Genomic DNA, 15,172 nt, shown 5'->3' with positions numbered 1-15,172 from the left:
GCCCAAGTGTATTCATCTGTGGATCAAGATCCTGCGGGCACTGTTTTCTGTACCTGAATTCTCCCCAGGAATCGTTGGCCAGATGGGATGCAGCTGACGGCTCTCCAAACCCCCCCCCCCCCCTTACTGACTTACAACCAGCAGGACCCCTTTAGTATCCCGCTATAATCCTTAAGTACCATCGCTATAGTTTCCCTAAAGAACCAGGTTGTATACTTGCTTCCTGCGTAACCAGAGATTGGACATTCAGTGTTGATTTGCCTACGAATACTAATTTGCCTTACAAGTGCATTCAAATCATAAATGTAATTAAGTGAATGTTGTATATACCTTTTGCTATATTAAACCTTCGACTGTTATATTTGTGTGGACCTGGTTTCATATGTGGGAAAGTGTTCATCATACTTAGATATCGTGTACTGGATGGCCAGAAGTGAAAGTACATCAAGCGGTAGTGGTTTAATGATACCATACTTATCAATACAGTCAGGGAATTGTACCCCTCAGTTACAATTGGTCCTTCGAGCCGGAGGGTAACTAGTGTAATATTAATATAGTGTTATTAATATTGAAATGGCCTATGATGAACACTCCACGAAACGGTCCTCCTAACGTAGAACGCCTGTGGCGCAGACGACAGACACCTCAGTACTTAGAGGATTACGCTGTCAGTCAACTACCTAGCCTTCTACAGACGGTAAACGCGGTAAAAGTAGAAAGTAAAATTATGTCTGACCTTAACGACCAGGTTACCCCGACCACAGAGGCCCTAGTGGGTTCTAATGTAACTGACCAAGCTCACGGTGGGGACCAGGAGGGAACAGACATGCCTTTACCCCCCGCCAATACCGAAGAAGTAGTCCCCGACCAGCTCCGGGAGGAAGACAACCCTCCAGAGGTGGAACCCTGCACGGAACAAGATGAGGAGAGCGCCGAGGAGATAGAGCTCCAGGACTCCCCAACGAGGACAGCCAGGAGCGGCTCACCTCTACAAGCGTCTTCCCCCAGCGAGGTGGAGAGGATGCTGTCACAGGCGTTCCTCGTCAGCCTGACAGCCTCTACCGAACGCGATCGACTCCAGGGTGAACGCGATCGACTTCAGGGTGAACGCGATCGACTCCAAACACAGCAGCGGAGCGAAGAAGAGCACATACGCCTGGAGATGAGACGCCTTCAGACGGAAGAGAATATGGCAAGAGACCGGTCCAACACCCAGCGCGCCGCTGACGGTGCCCAAAGAGAAGCAGAGCGCTCTCATCCAGCGCGAAGCCGAGCGCGACAGACTACAAGCCGAGCGCGACAGACTACAAGCCGAGCGCGACAGACTACAAGCGCAGCTAATGGAGCAGCTGATCACCAGGGCAACACCCTCTCCCTCCGCCAGGGGTTCAAGGGCCTCGTCGAGACAACAGTCAAGGGCAGCATCCCCTAACCGACCAAGCGACCCTGAACTTGACCACCAGAGAGAGCCTATACCCCCCGCAGACCCCCTTCCCCGACCGGTCCAAGCGAGACCCAGCTACAAGGAAGGAGCAGCATACACTGCGGAGAGGCTAAATAAACGACTACAGGATCTAGAGGACCTGACAGAAGAAGAAGAGGGAGAGGAGGAGAACCAAGCCCGACGACAGCACAGTACTCCACCGGACCAGGAGGTCCAGTACAGCCCAGGCTATACCCCCGCGGCGCTGCGCTACAGACCCCCGACTCTATTCACGGGTGAGCATGACGCACGACCAGCCCCGAGGAACACCACCTGGACCAGCGGGCCATGGTACCCTGCCGGTACCAGCTCACAGAGAGGCGCAAGAGGAGACTCGCCTAGGAGGCCTCTCTCCCAACGCTCACCGATGTGCCAGCCATCCACGGCGTCATACATTGGCACACCGACGTTTCCAGACTTCACCCATGAGAATCGAGCACAGTACACGGAGCTCCGGATGTGCTTAGAGACAATGATGGTGGATGTCGTTGACGAACGCCACAAGTATGCAATATTACTGAAGCACCTGAAAGTACCCCGAGCGCACAATATAGCGCTAGCCTATGCCACCTCTACGACCCCATACACCGCGGCTCTAGCAGCGCTGGACCAGAGATATGGACGTACATGGGATTACGTAATCCAAGAGATAAGGCATATTGACCGCTTACCCCCAGCAACAGACAATCGCTCACTAGACGACCTGTCTATAAAAGTGCAGTCCCTGGTAGGGATGCTGGGAGCGCAACGAGAAAAGGGTATGCACGAGCTATACGCCAACTCTAACGTCGAGAGGATTTTAGAGAAGCTGCCGCCCGCCAGACAAGAGCGTTTTAGGCGGCAAAGAGACCACCGTGATCCTAACGGTCCCGAACCATCCCTCCTCGATTTAGCCGACTTCCTGATGAGAGAAGTCAGCAGCCTACGCTTGGATACATTCGTGCGGAGCACACCAAGCTCCAGAGAGGGACCTAGGAGAGTAAACGATGGAAGAAGATCAGTGACTGTCATGCACCAATCAGAATCAGTACCGAGCAGTAAGAACCACAGTACCCCCTCGAGAAAAGAGAAGTGGAAGATGGTGTGCCCGTACTGCGAGAAGGAACACTGGCTGTCAGAATGTGACCTGTTCAAGAAGATGAATGCAGAAGAAGTGAGTCAATGGATAAAGTCCAACAGGCGCTGTTACCGATGTGCGCGCAGTCACATGGCAGCCGAGTGCCGCCTAAAGAAGAGGTGCAGTCGGTGTGACGGAGCCCACCTAGATGTCCTACACGACAGTAACAGAAGAAAGCCTGCACCTGCACCATCGAGCAGCACAAAGGCAAGTGTCATGTACATTGACCCCGCCAGCAGCAGCGGCGCCCAGGTGCTCTTAAAGGTAGTCCGTGTAACATTGAGCCACCAAGATAAAGTCATGGACACTTACGCCGTCCTTGATGACGGGTCAGAGAAGACCCTTCTCCTCGCATCCGCTGCGGCCCAGCTGGGACTGCGGGGGAGCGAGAACCAGATGACGATTCGGACAATAAGAAGAGATTTAAAGACGATAAAAGGCGAGAATGTCTCCTTCACTATCGCAGCAAGCGGGCAGCCAGAGAGACGGTATAGGATTACAAATGCTTTCACCAGCCAAGAAATAGGACTATCACAGTACACCTACCCCATCGCCAAGCTGATGGATAAATATGTGCACCTGCGTCAACTACCTATCCCGCTCATAGACGGCGCCACCCCGACCCTGCTGATAGGCTCCGACCATGCAGACCTCAAAGTCCCGATAGACCGGGTCCATACAGGACCCAGAGGCTGTCCTGCAGCAGTCGAGACCCGCCTAGGATGGACACTACAAGGCCCCCTCGCTAAATCTCTCAACCGAACAGCAGCCACTAGCTGCCTCCACTCCAGAGTGACAGAAGAAGACACCACTCTCCTGCAGCATGTCGAGAGGCTATGGACACTAGAGACAATGCCCTTTAAGAACGAAAAGAAAGACATTCGTTCTAAAGAAGACATTTACGCCATAAACCTCCTCGAGCAAGGGACAAAGAGAGTCACAGTCGGCGGAGTGATGAGATACGCAACTCCACTCCTGAGGCGAGAGGGAATGCCCACCTTTCACGCCACGAAAGAAGCTACGGAGCGGTATCTATTGAACACAGAGCGGCGCCTAGCCAAAGACCCCGCTCAAGAGAGTGTGTACCGCGCTGAGATTGAGAAGCTAATCACAGCGAGACACGTAATGAAGATTGACATTAAAGAGGCCGATCAGACGACCGAATCATGGTACGTGCCGCACCACAAGGTCCACCACAACGGCAAGGATCGCATTGTGTTTAACTGCAGCTACCAGATCGGATCCCAGAATCTGAATAAAGAGCTCTTGCCCGGCCCCACACTCGGCCCCTCTCTACTAGGCGTGCTACTACGCTTCCGCCAGGACAAGGTGGCTATCAGCGGGGATATCAAAGGGATGTTCCTGCAGGTGAGACTAGTGGAGGAGGATAAGCCCCTACTGCGGTTCCTATGGAGAGAGAGGATCGGAGATGAGCACCCAGCCATCTACCAATGGGAAGTCCTCCCCTTCGGAACCACATGCAGCCCGTGCTGTGCTACATTTGCACTGCAGAAACACGTCGCAGAGGACCCAGCAGCAGATGAAGAGGTCCGACACAGTGTGAAGAACAGTTTCTACGTGGACAACTGTTTACAAAGCGTTTCGACCCAAGAAGAAGCCGAGGCTCTCCTACTCAAGCTACGCGCCTCCCTGATCAAAGGCGGCTTTGATCTCAGGCAGTGGGCCAGCAGCGACCTGCAAGTATTGCGCAGCCTCTCCCCCGCGGACAAGGCAGCCAGTAGCGAGACCTGGATGGCGACCATCCCAGGAGAAGCCCAAGAAATGACACTAGGACTAGTCTGGCGCTTCAAAACAGACTCGCTCCACTATAGACACAAACCCCTGACCACGGAGCAGGGAAGGTCGACGGCGATACCGACCACCAGACGGAGTGTGTACAGAACACTCGCCAGACAATATGACCCGTTGGGATGTATTCTACCTTACACCACCAGGGCAAAGATGATTGTACGAGCACTATGGGACAAGGACCAGGGCTGGGACGACCCAATACCCGCACACCTTGCCTCCACATGGAGAGAGTGGGAGACGGAACTCCGCTCACTCCCAGGCGTCAACATACGCCGCAGCTACTTCCCACCCACAGTGAGGCCAGAGACATGCAAGATGGATCTACATGTCTTCAGCGACTTCTCCGAAGTAGCCTATGGATCTGTGGCCTACTTGCGTGCCCAAGAGAAGGGAGGAGAGATACACACCGCTTTCATCCTGGCTCGCTCAAGAATAGCCCCACGAAAGCAACAATCTATCCCGCGTCTAGAGCTCTGCGCAGCCCTAGCAGGAGCGCATCTAGCCACGTTAATCCAACGTGAACTCACCATCCCGGTGCAAAGAACAATCTTGTGGTCAGACTCTACGACAGTACTCACATGGATCAAGTCTGATTCATGCAGATACAATGTCTTCGTGGGAGTCAGAGTCACAGAGATTCAAGAGTTAACAGAAGCAGCAAGCTGGCGGTATGTGGACACCAAACACAACCCAGCTGACGTCATCACCCGGGGAATGTCCCTAGATGACCTCACCCGTCACAACATCTACAGTGACGGACCAGAGTTCCTCAAGCTCCCGGAAGAAGAGTGGCCTACGCCCACCCCACGGGAAGCGAGTAAAGAGGAGGCTGAAAACAAGAAACCTATGTTCTGTGGATTGAGCACAGTTGCCTCCACAGACCCCAACATAGATGATTGCCTCACCCTACAGAGTGCGCAGATAAAGACATTCCTGTGGCACCACCCAGAGATTCAGCCCACCACTGACATTTCAGCAGCTGACTACGAAGAAGCAGAACTTCTTCTACTACAACGAGCCCAGAGAGACTCGTTCCCCGATGAGCTAGACTGTCTACAGGGAGGAAAGCCCGTCCCATCAGACAGCAGACTGCTCCACCTGGCACCCGAGAGTGACGCCCATAATCTCATCAGAGTGGGTGGTCGTCTGCGGAGAGCCCCCGACCTACCGGATGACGTTAAGTACCCGATAGTCTTGAACAGCCGACACAAGGTCACAGAGCTGATCATAAAGAAATACGACGAGGATGTGCACCACGCAGGAGCAGAGAGAGTCTTCGCGGAGATCAGACGTCGCTATTGGATACTTCAAGGGAGAGAAGCAGTGCGACGCTTCCAGCGAACCTGTCTAGACTGCCGAAAGTGGCGCGCGCAGCCCAGCATACCCCGGATGGCTGACCTACCTCCCTGTCGCCTCCGACTCTGCGACAAGCCCTTTCACTCCACAGGCATGGACTGTTTTGGCCCGTTGTATATAAAGAAAGGAAGAGGAACCGAGAAGCGGTGGGGTATTGTATTCAAATGCATGACCACCAGAGCGATACATATCGAACTCCTTCCAACCATGAGCACAGACTCATTCCTTATGGCCTTCCGAAGATTCACATCGCGGAAAGGAAAACCGTCTACATTGTTGTCTGATCACGGGACAAACTTCAAAGGCGGAGAAAGAGAGCTGAGAGAGAGCTTCCAAGCTATGGGCCCAGAACTTAAGACCCACCTCGCTCCATCCCAGATTGACTTCCAGTTTAATCCCCCGAACGCACCCCACTTCGGTGGAACCTGGGAACGAGAAGTACGTTCTATAAAGACAGCCCTGTACGCCGTGCTTGGGGCCCAGACTGTGGCGGAAGAAGTCCTAATGACAGTCCTCACGGAGATCGAGGGAGTATTGAACTCCAAGCCCCTCGGTTACGTCTCAAGTGATGTAGCAGATGTCGACCCAGTCACCCCCAACACACTCTTGATGGGGCGGCTGGACCCCGCGCTACCCCAGACAATGTACAGGCCTGAAGAAGCGAACGGCCGAAGAATGTGGAGGTACAGTCAAGTACTGGCTGACAAGTTTTGGAATAGCTTCCTACTCCACTATCTACCGTCTCTACAGACCCGCCAGAAGTGGGTAAAAGAGAGAGACAATTTGACAGAAGGAACAGTCGTCATGATTATCGACCAGTCACTACCCAGAGCTATGTGGCCGGCTGGCCGCGTAAGCAAAGTGATCACCGGTGCCGATGGCAAGGTCCGAGCAGCTGAAGTGCTCGTCCAAGGGCGAACTTACACACGACCCGTGGCGAGGCTAATAGAACTGCCAAGACTCCCAGACACTATCGATGACGACCATGACCCCATGACTTTGTGAGTTGACTGACCCTTACAGCGGACCTTGAGTGGTAGACAGTGCGGTTAATCTGTCTCTGCTTAGCTAATTAGGTGGGACTAATTAGGGGGCGGCTGTTGTGAAGGATCAGATTAAACCGAATATATATATTTATTTATGGATATATATTTAATAGTATTTGTATATCGTTTGATATCCCTTGTATATTCTTTGTACATATACACTGAATATCCCTTTAGTCTACTACAGCCCATAATAGTTCATTCTCTCATTGGACAAGAACCTGGCGCCAGCAGACAGGCCCCTTGAGTCAAGTTCAATAGTGCCGACGAACATGTCCCAACTAGCCCCGGTTCCGCGTAGGAATACGGCTACCGAAATACGAATGGTACTATTTGTTCACCGTGCATATAAATAGGGCGCAAGTAAAGTAGAACTTTCTTTTAGTCCATTAGTCCTTTACCCTCCAACCTAGTAACAGACGTGAAGCCTCACCCACGACCCACGTGTGGTGCAGTATGGCCTATTTTGGCCCCAGAATAGGCATTGAGACCTCGTGTAAATTCATAGCTGAATTGTCATAGTTTGGCACTGTACCGTCGAGTGGGACGTATTTCTATTAAGTAATAATAGTCTATTATGTATGGTGCATCGTTCGGTTAGAGTTCTAAAGTGAGCAGCACCCCCATCGTTCCTCGCGTTATCTAGAGTCTTAACCAGGCTGGGCAGACCACGCGTGGTGCTTTCATCCGAGGAGTTCTGGGCGAGGACGAGTGGACCTGCACATTGGATTACCTACCCGGACGACTGCTGAGCCTATACGGCATGGAATATCTATTTGCTTTGGGTGCTTTGATTTGTGGAGCGGATAACAGCCAACGCCAGTGAGTGTTGGAATTACCCCCGAGAGGAGCCCAGGTGAGACGGCGCTCAACCCAGACCGAGGCCGCCTCGCTTCTCCTTCGTTGTGGACCTACAGCTACCGTCTACAAGAGGGCCCAAGTGTATTCATCTGTGGATCAAGATCCTGCGGGCACTGTTTTCTGTACCTGAATTCTCCCCAGGAATCGTTGGCCAGATGGGATGCAGCTGACGGCTCTCCAAACCCCCCCCCCCCCCCTTACTGACTTACAACCAGCAGGACCCCTTTAGTATCCCGCTATAATCCTTAAGTACCATCGCTATAGTTTCCCTAAAGAACCAGGTTGTATACTTGCTTCCTGCGTAACCAGAGATTGGACATTCAGTGTTGATTTGCCTACGAATACTCATTTGCCTTACAAGTGCATTCAAATCATAAATGTAATTAAGTGAATGTTGTATATACCTTTTGCTATATTAAACCTTCGACTGTTATATTTGTGTGGACCTGGTTTCATATGTGGGAAAGTGTTCATCATACTTAGATATCGTGTACTGGATGGCCAGAAGTTAAAGTACATCAAGCGGTAGTGGTTTAATGATACCATACTTATCAATACAGTCAGGGAATTGTACCCCTCAGTTACAGGTATCCTTGAACTATGAAGATACTAACCTAGTGAATGACCCACCAAGATGGCGTTTTCAACCAGGATGGCTCACGGATCACACATTTATAGACTTTTTGGAGAAACAGATTGACCTGTATTTTGAATGCAACAAGTCCCAGACCTCTGCTGGCATGAGGTGGGAGGCTTTCAAGGCTTTTATTAGGGGACAAATAATCTCTTTCACTAGCTCAAAGAAAAAGGCTACAAGACTTGAAATGGAGAAATTAGATCAGGATATAAAAAAAATGGAAACGGAAATGTATCATAACGCTGCTGTCGGGACAAAACCTCATAACTCCAAAAACCCAACTTTTCAGCAGATGAAAAAAACGAACACAGATTTGAGGGTGAATAGAGTTAGGAGGTTTAGACAGATGATCGGTTTAATGCTTTTCCATTGTTTAAACTTTGTAAAACCCACACACACATATGGAGGATGATCTACGGAGTTGATTTATAAAATAAAAAAAAAAATAAAAAAATGGAGTTATGAGGTTTTGTCCCGACAGCAGCGATAATAAACATACGACTACAGATGCTCATTCAAAACTACTACTGCTTAGATCACAGTACAATGAATTAGCAGCTAACAAAGCCGCTGCCGACCTAATAGGACTCAAACAGTCCTACTATGATCAGGGGGAAAAGCCTGGAAAACTTCTCGCCTGGCGCATTAAACAACAACAAGCAGAAAGATCCATCAATTGTATTGAAGCCCCAAATGGTAGAACTATAGTGGACCCAACAGAGATTAATGAGGCTTTTAGAGTCTTCTATGGGAAATTATACAGCTCTGAATGTTCTCCTAACCTGGACATGCAAACACAATTCTTAGACGACCTAGATATTCCCAACATTTCAAAGGAGGAAAGTAGGGCTTTAGATCAAAATATAACTGGCGTTGAAATTGCTGATGCAATCGGCTGTATGCAGGCTGAAAAAGCAGCAGGCCCAGATGGCATCCCCATAGATATTTATAAGAAATTCCAAACTAAATTAATATCACCCCTCTTGGAGATGTTTCAGGAATCCTTCGAGAATGGTCTTCTCCCCACATCTATGAGGGGAGCCCTAATCACTTTACTTTACAAAACCTAATACAAAATGTGAAAATATGCGTCCAATGAGCCTCCAAAATTCGGATACCAAGATTATTAGTAAAATTATTGCAAGAAGACTGGAGGTCCTTCTACCTAGGGTGGTGGGGGAAGACCAGAATGGATTTATTCAAGGGAGACAGGGTTTTCATAACGTCCGACGCGTGCTCAATATTTTATATAACCACAAGGGGGCGACAGACACTGCCTTACTCTCACTGGATGCAGAGAAGGCCTTCGACCGTGTCGTGGCCTTATCTGTTTGAGGTGTTAACACGATTTGGCTTTGGAGACACATTCGTCAAATGGGTTAGATTGCTTTGTACAGGGCTTACGGCAGAAGTTCTGACGAATAGCAAGGTCTCAAACCCTTTAAAATTAGTAGAAGTTGCCCACAAGGGAGCCCTTTATCGCCCTTACTTTTCATTCTTGCGATCGAACCATTTGCTATAGCGGTGAGGATGCACAGTGATATTCATGGGATTCGAGAAGGTCATATAGAACATAGGATAGCCCTCTTCGCCGATGATGTAATATTAATGCTAAAAAATCTACACAGATCTATCCCAGCACTCCTAAGTCTTATTGAAACATTTGGGAAAATATCTGGCTATAAAGTGAATCACTCCAAATCATCTATAATGTTACTCAATGAAAGAGAGAGGGAGGATGGGCTTGTTTGTGCTTCTACTCTCAACTCAACAGATACATTCACGTATTTGGGAATACAAATTGTCCCTGAGGTGAATAAGATTTCTCAGATAAACTATGACCCAATTCTGGAAGCTAGTACTTCTTCAATAGAGCGTTGGACATCCCTACCTATCTCAATTATCGGCAGGAGTAATATTCTAAAAATGAATATACTCCCTAAATTTCTCTACCTATTCCAGAATATCCCTTTACCTCCCCCCTCGTCTTTGTTCACAAGAATCAAGAAACTGTTTACCAATTTTATTTGGCAAAATAAACGCCCCAGATTACGTCTATCTCTACTTTACCTACCATATGACCGAGGAGGCCTGAAATGCCCAAATATCCAATGGTATTACTGGGCAGCACAATTGCGGACGATCATGTTTTACTTCTCATCGGAGAATCCCCCTGCTTGGATCCATTCAGAATCCTGCTCTGTTAAACCGAGCTTACCCTTGCACCTGTATTTGTATTCTGGAGACCGTAAATATCTGAAGAAAAATACAGACAACCCCATTATTTTAAACATGATAGATGTGTGGTTTGACACACTCAAATATTTGAATATAAATACGTCCCGATCCCAGTTCAGTCCTATTTGGGGCAATGCCAATTTTAAATCAGGGCAAAACGATAGTGGATTTAAAGTATGGGCTGAAAAGGGGTTAAGGAAAGTGCAAGACGTATACAGGGAGGAGGATGAAGTATTCATGTCCTTTGCGGAAATATCTACAAAATATGATATTCTGAAACATCACTTTTTTAAATATCTTCAGCTAAGGAGTTTTATATCATCTCAGAACCATTCATTGGATATACCGAACATTTCCATCTTAGAGGTAGCAGTCTGTTATGGTAAAGGTCTAATTTCAATGCTATACGACTTATTTGTATCTGGTTCAGATGAATCATCTGAATCAAAACTGAATCAATGGAACGAAGACATAGAGGAGGAAATATCTTTAGAAGAATGGAGCGTGGCATGTAAAGAGGCACAGAGTCAGACAGTCAGTAGCAACCTAAAACGTATACAATATAAATGGCTGATGCGTACATATATAACTCCTGTTAAATTGCATAAGTTTAATGATAATATTCCAGATACTTGTATTAAGTGTAGTGAGGAAAGGGGGACACTGTTCCACTGCATATTGGAATGTGTGAAAGTGAAAACCTTCTGGCAAGATGTTATTGATCTGATCGATCAAATTTTATCAAAGAAGTTGCCATTGAATCCCAAGCTTTTTATTCTTGGTTTATATCCTACCACCCCACATCTACAACGCAAAGAGTTTAGATTTATAGATATGTGCATATTACAAGCAAAGCGTGTAATAGCTCTTAATTGGAAAAATGTTGATGGACCAAAAATTGGTATGTGGATTAAAGAAATGGCTTCAAATATGTCAATGGAAAATATGGTGTATATTGTTAGACGTAAACAAAACATTTTTGATAATGCTTGGGGACCATTTGTGTACTTCTTAAAGCATAATATGAATGTTGGGAACTTGCTTCAACAAGAACAGGATTAGGGGGAGTACTGTGGGACAACTCTTATTATTGTGTAAAAACGACAAGAAACACCCTTTACTTAGGCTACGTTTAGACGAGCGTTTTGTGAACAGAAACCGCAAAAGTCGTCTTGCGGTTTCACTTTTAATTTTGCGTTTAGACGAGCGTTTTGGGGTGGAATTCTCTGTGCAGACGAGGCTGTAACGACGGAGCACCGCTGTCACACGATTGGCGCATATGTCACATGACGTGCTGTGAAGACCCGCCCTACTCTGCCTCTGATTCGCAGACTGTGGATGGGGAATGTGATTGGACCAAAGCAGAGTCACTCACAGACAGTGGGTCCACTCACGCCGCGGGACAGATTCTTGTGTATTTAACCCTTTCACTGCCACACGACAGCCGGTTGTGTGATAGTAAAGGGTTAACCTTCTGTCGTGTGGCAGTGAAATGGTTAAAAGTACTGCTATAACGCTACGTTCAGAACACAGAACGGCGCGGGCCAGTCGAGGCACCTGCTGGCCCTGTAATTGGAATGAGTACACTTTAAATCCTTTAACAAGGATCCATTGGAGGGCAAGTCTGGTGCCAGCAGCCGCGGTAATTCCAGCTCCAATAGCGTATCTTAAAACTGGACTGATTCTTGTGTCTTTAAAAGTACTGCCAATGTAGCCTTCAAGTGATCTCCGTTGATATAGTCAGACATACTTGCTTTGTTTACGTCTCGGCTACTGGCGCTTACCTGCTACCTGTGACGTAAGCAGTACGCGCGACCAGAGCCGTGACAACCCTTTCGTCATCGTTTTAACAGATTTATACGGTTTGATAGTTTAGACGAGAGCCAAAGCTTTTGCGTTTCTAGGAATTCCACCCTGGAAGGTAGTCTCACTTTTTTGCGGTTTCACCCCGTAAAAACGCCGTTTCCGTATAAACGAAAGGCACATCCGTAAAAATATTTTTGCGGATTCACCTGCTAGCGTTTCCGTCTAAACGGGGCCTCTGAATACTGCTCTGCTGATATACATGTTGTAATTTGCAAACTAAAACCCAATAAATATATTGTTAAAAAAAAAAATGGAAAGTGTAAACATGGCTATACCATACACCCACGACTTTAAAGTATAAACATGGCTATACGGCTATACCTCCTCACTTTAAAATGTAAACATGGCTATATCCTCACTTTAACCCTTTCACTACCACACTACCAAAAGGTTAACCCTTTCACTGCGACAATACAGAAGGTTAACCATTTCACTGCCACACGACAAAGGGTTAACTGTCTGTAGTGTGGTAGTGAAAGGTTAACCTTCTGTAGTGTGGTAGTGAAAGGGTGAAAGCGTAAACATGGATATAGCTCCTCCTTTTAAAGTGTAAATATGGATATACCATACACCTCCTCACCCAGTCTTGAGACTCTGCAGGGCCTCATTGACATTCTTCTGGTTGTACTTGACCATGTAGGAGTGCATCTCGGGGTAGTTGTTCCTGATGTTCCTCTCAGTGCTGCCGTTTGGAACCGTGCCGAACCGGAACGGAGGGGAGAAGTCATTAGGTCTCTGGAACTAAAGAGAGAGAGAGAGAGAGAGAGAGAGAGAGAGAGAGAGAGAGAGAGAGAGAGATGCTCACAAGTCATGTTTGCAAGTACAAGTCAAGTCTCAAGTCTCTTATGGTTGTAATGAGCATTCTATCAGGCTATATCAATATTTCTAATCAAGTTAACCTCCCTTAGCTACAAAGAAATGGTTTGCTAACTGTCCATTAGCGCCGTCCATATTGCAGGTGCCTGATAAAGGTTGATGTGGTCAATCCAGCATCATTTATTTTGATACAGCAGACGTTGCATTTAACGATCCCTTTGTTTGGGCCTTGTGTGAAATGATTATAGCCAAAGGTTATGACAAATGGTGCAACAGCTGCTGTGTTCATGCCATGGTACAGGATTTCAGCACCACTCTCCACTGGACAGCTGGACATGCGTAAGGTTATCGCTGTTCAGCGTTATTGCCCGCCATGCGTTGTCTGCCAATATCGCTGTACATCGTGTTTCAAGTTCATATTTCATATTTTTGTCAAGGAATTCATATTTCACCCACGGAGCCTTGTCATATGCTGCGGGAGCCATCACAACTCTGCAACGCTTCAATACCTGGTGGCCGATCGGCGAGTTGCCAAACCGGAAATGCCAGTTTCAGCTCGGTCCGTCCCCTAATTCCGTCCGGCCACTCGTTTATCGTCCCGGGACTCAATCCACACACCGTGGACATGGATCGTTGCCATAACTCAATAAACAACATGATTTGGGCGTATATTAGTATTATACAAACCGGAACTGGATCGCCTCGATCCCCACCACATAACTGGGATCTGTTTGTTCCACTCTCATCGCCCAACGGTACGAGGAGACGGACGTGAGTTTCAGCGTTTTTCTTTATAATTTTCTATACAAACTGCTCTGATCATTATATCACCCATACTACATAAATCATTTAACGTCAGTCACAGAATTATAAACGACCCCCCCCCCCCCCCTCCGTTCACCCGCAGATGATCAGTCATAACGTTTAGGACCATGTACAGTTTAAATTTTTTATATAGCATGGATCGGTATCAAACTGCATTTGATAATCTAATATATGCATTTATGCCTATATCTCACGTTCTATGAAATACTGCAGAAAACGATAAAAACATATTTATACTCTAGACCAGGGGTTCCCAACCTTTTTTCCCCCAGGGACCCCCAAACATCTCTGATGAAATTCCTGGACCCCCTTCCTAATAAAATACCATAAAATACTTTTTTTTTGTCATTTTAATACTTTTTTTGTCATTTTAATAACAAACTGCTTATACACAGGCATATGCATCATAATTAGACCCACTATGCTTCTTTGACTTGTGCCTTCAATCAACAAATCTCATCTTGCACCATATGTATTTCAAAATGTTGGCCAATATTCAAATCCTGTATTCATCCTCTCAAATCAGGCCCTAATGGTGAACGGTTTGCATTTATGTTGAATGAAGTAAGAATCCACTGCAGTAAAAATATCCTCACCTCGAGTGGTGGTAGTAAGGTTGACTGACATGAGAATGTCCTGCTTCAGATCCTCATTTTCGATATACTGCACATAAACGATGAGCACAGCCTCGTCTGCGACAGTTGTAGTTTCATCAAGTTGTATAGCAAATGGACCCTTTCTAAGCTTTTCTGACAGCTGCTGCTCGCAATCACTTGACATCTTATCAATTCGGTCTTTCACTACATTGTTCGAGAGTGGTACTGATTTTAGTTTATCCGCCACCTGTGGGCCGCACAGTTTCTAAACCATTTTGATGCAGGCTGGTTTGATGAGCTGCTCGCCAATATTGTGCGGTTTCTTTGCTTTTGCAATTAAAAGCGAACACTCAAAGGAGGCTTCGGTAGCCTTCTGTAAATCACTGCCACCCCTGCTCCACGCTACTCTAACATCAACAGGCTTGTTCGCCTTGAGAGACTGTTCTTTCCTCCGAAAAAAGTCTGGATCCTTCCCAACGGTTTCTGGGTGCTTAGACGCCTGATGTCTCTTCAGCTTGC

The 15,172-nt window shown here is 47.3% G+C and overlaps 1 protein-coding gene across 1 annotated transcript in view; it reads right to left on the bottom strand.

Moving 5' to 3' along the window:
- Positions 1–15,172, bottom strand: part of grin2ba (glutamate receptor, ionotropic, N-methyl D-aspartate 2B-a) — a gene marked incomplete at its 3' end in the record, with an annotated part of 407,464 nt that overhangs the window by 47,346 nt on the left and 344,946 nt on the right. The window contains exon 9 of the mRNA XM_084329754.1: positions 12,997–13,157. Within this exon, the coding sequence (XP_084185880.1) occupies positions 12,997–13,157 (161 nt within the window). The remainder of the gene's footprint in view (positions 1–12,996; positions 13,158–15,172) is intronic.

Source organism: Notolepis coatsorum (genome assembly GCF_963971535.1).
Source record: "Notolepis coatsorum genome assembly, chromosome: 14".
In the NCBI taxonomy this organism is placed as follows: domain Eukaryota; kingdom Metazoa; phylum Chordata; class Actinopteri; order Aulopiformes; family Paralepididae; genus Notolepis; species Notolepis coatsorum.
This window is presented reverse-complemented; position numbering and strand designations above follow the sequence as displayed.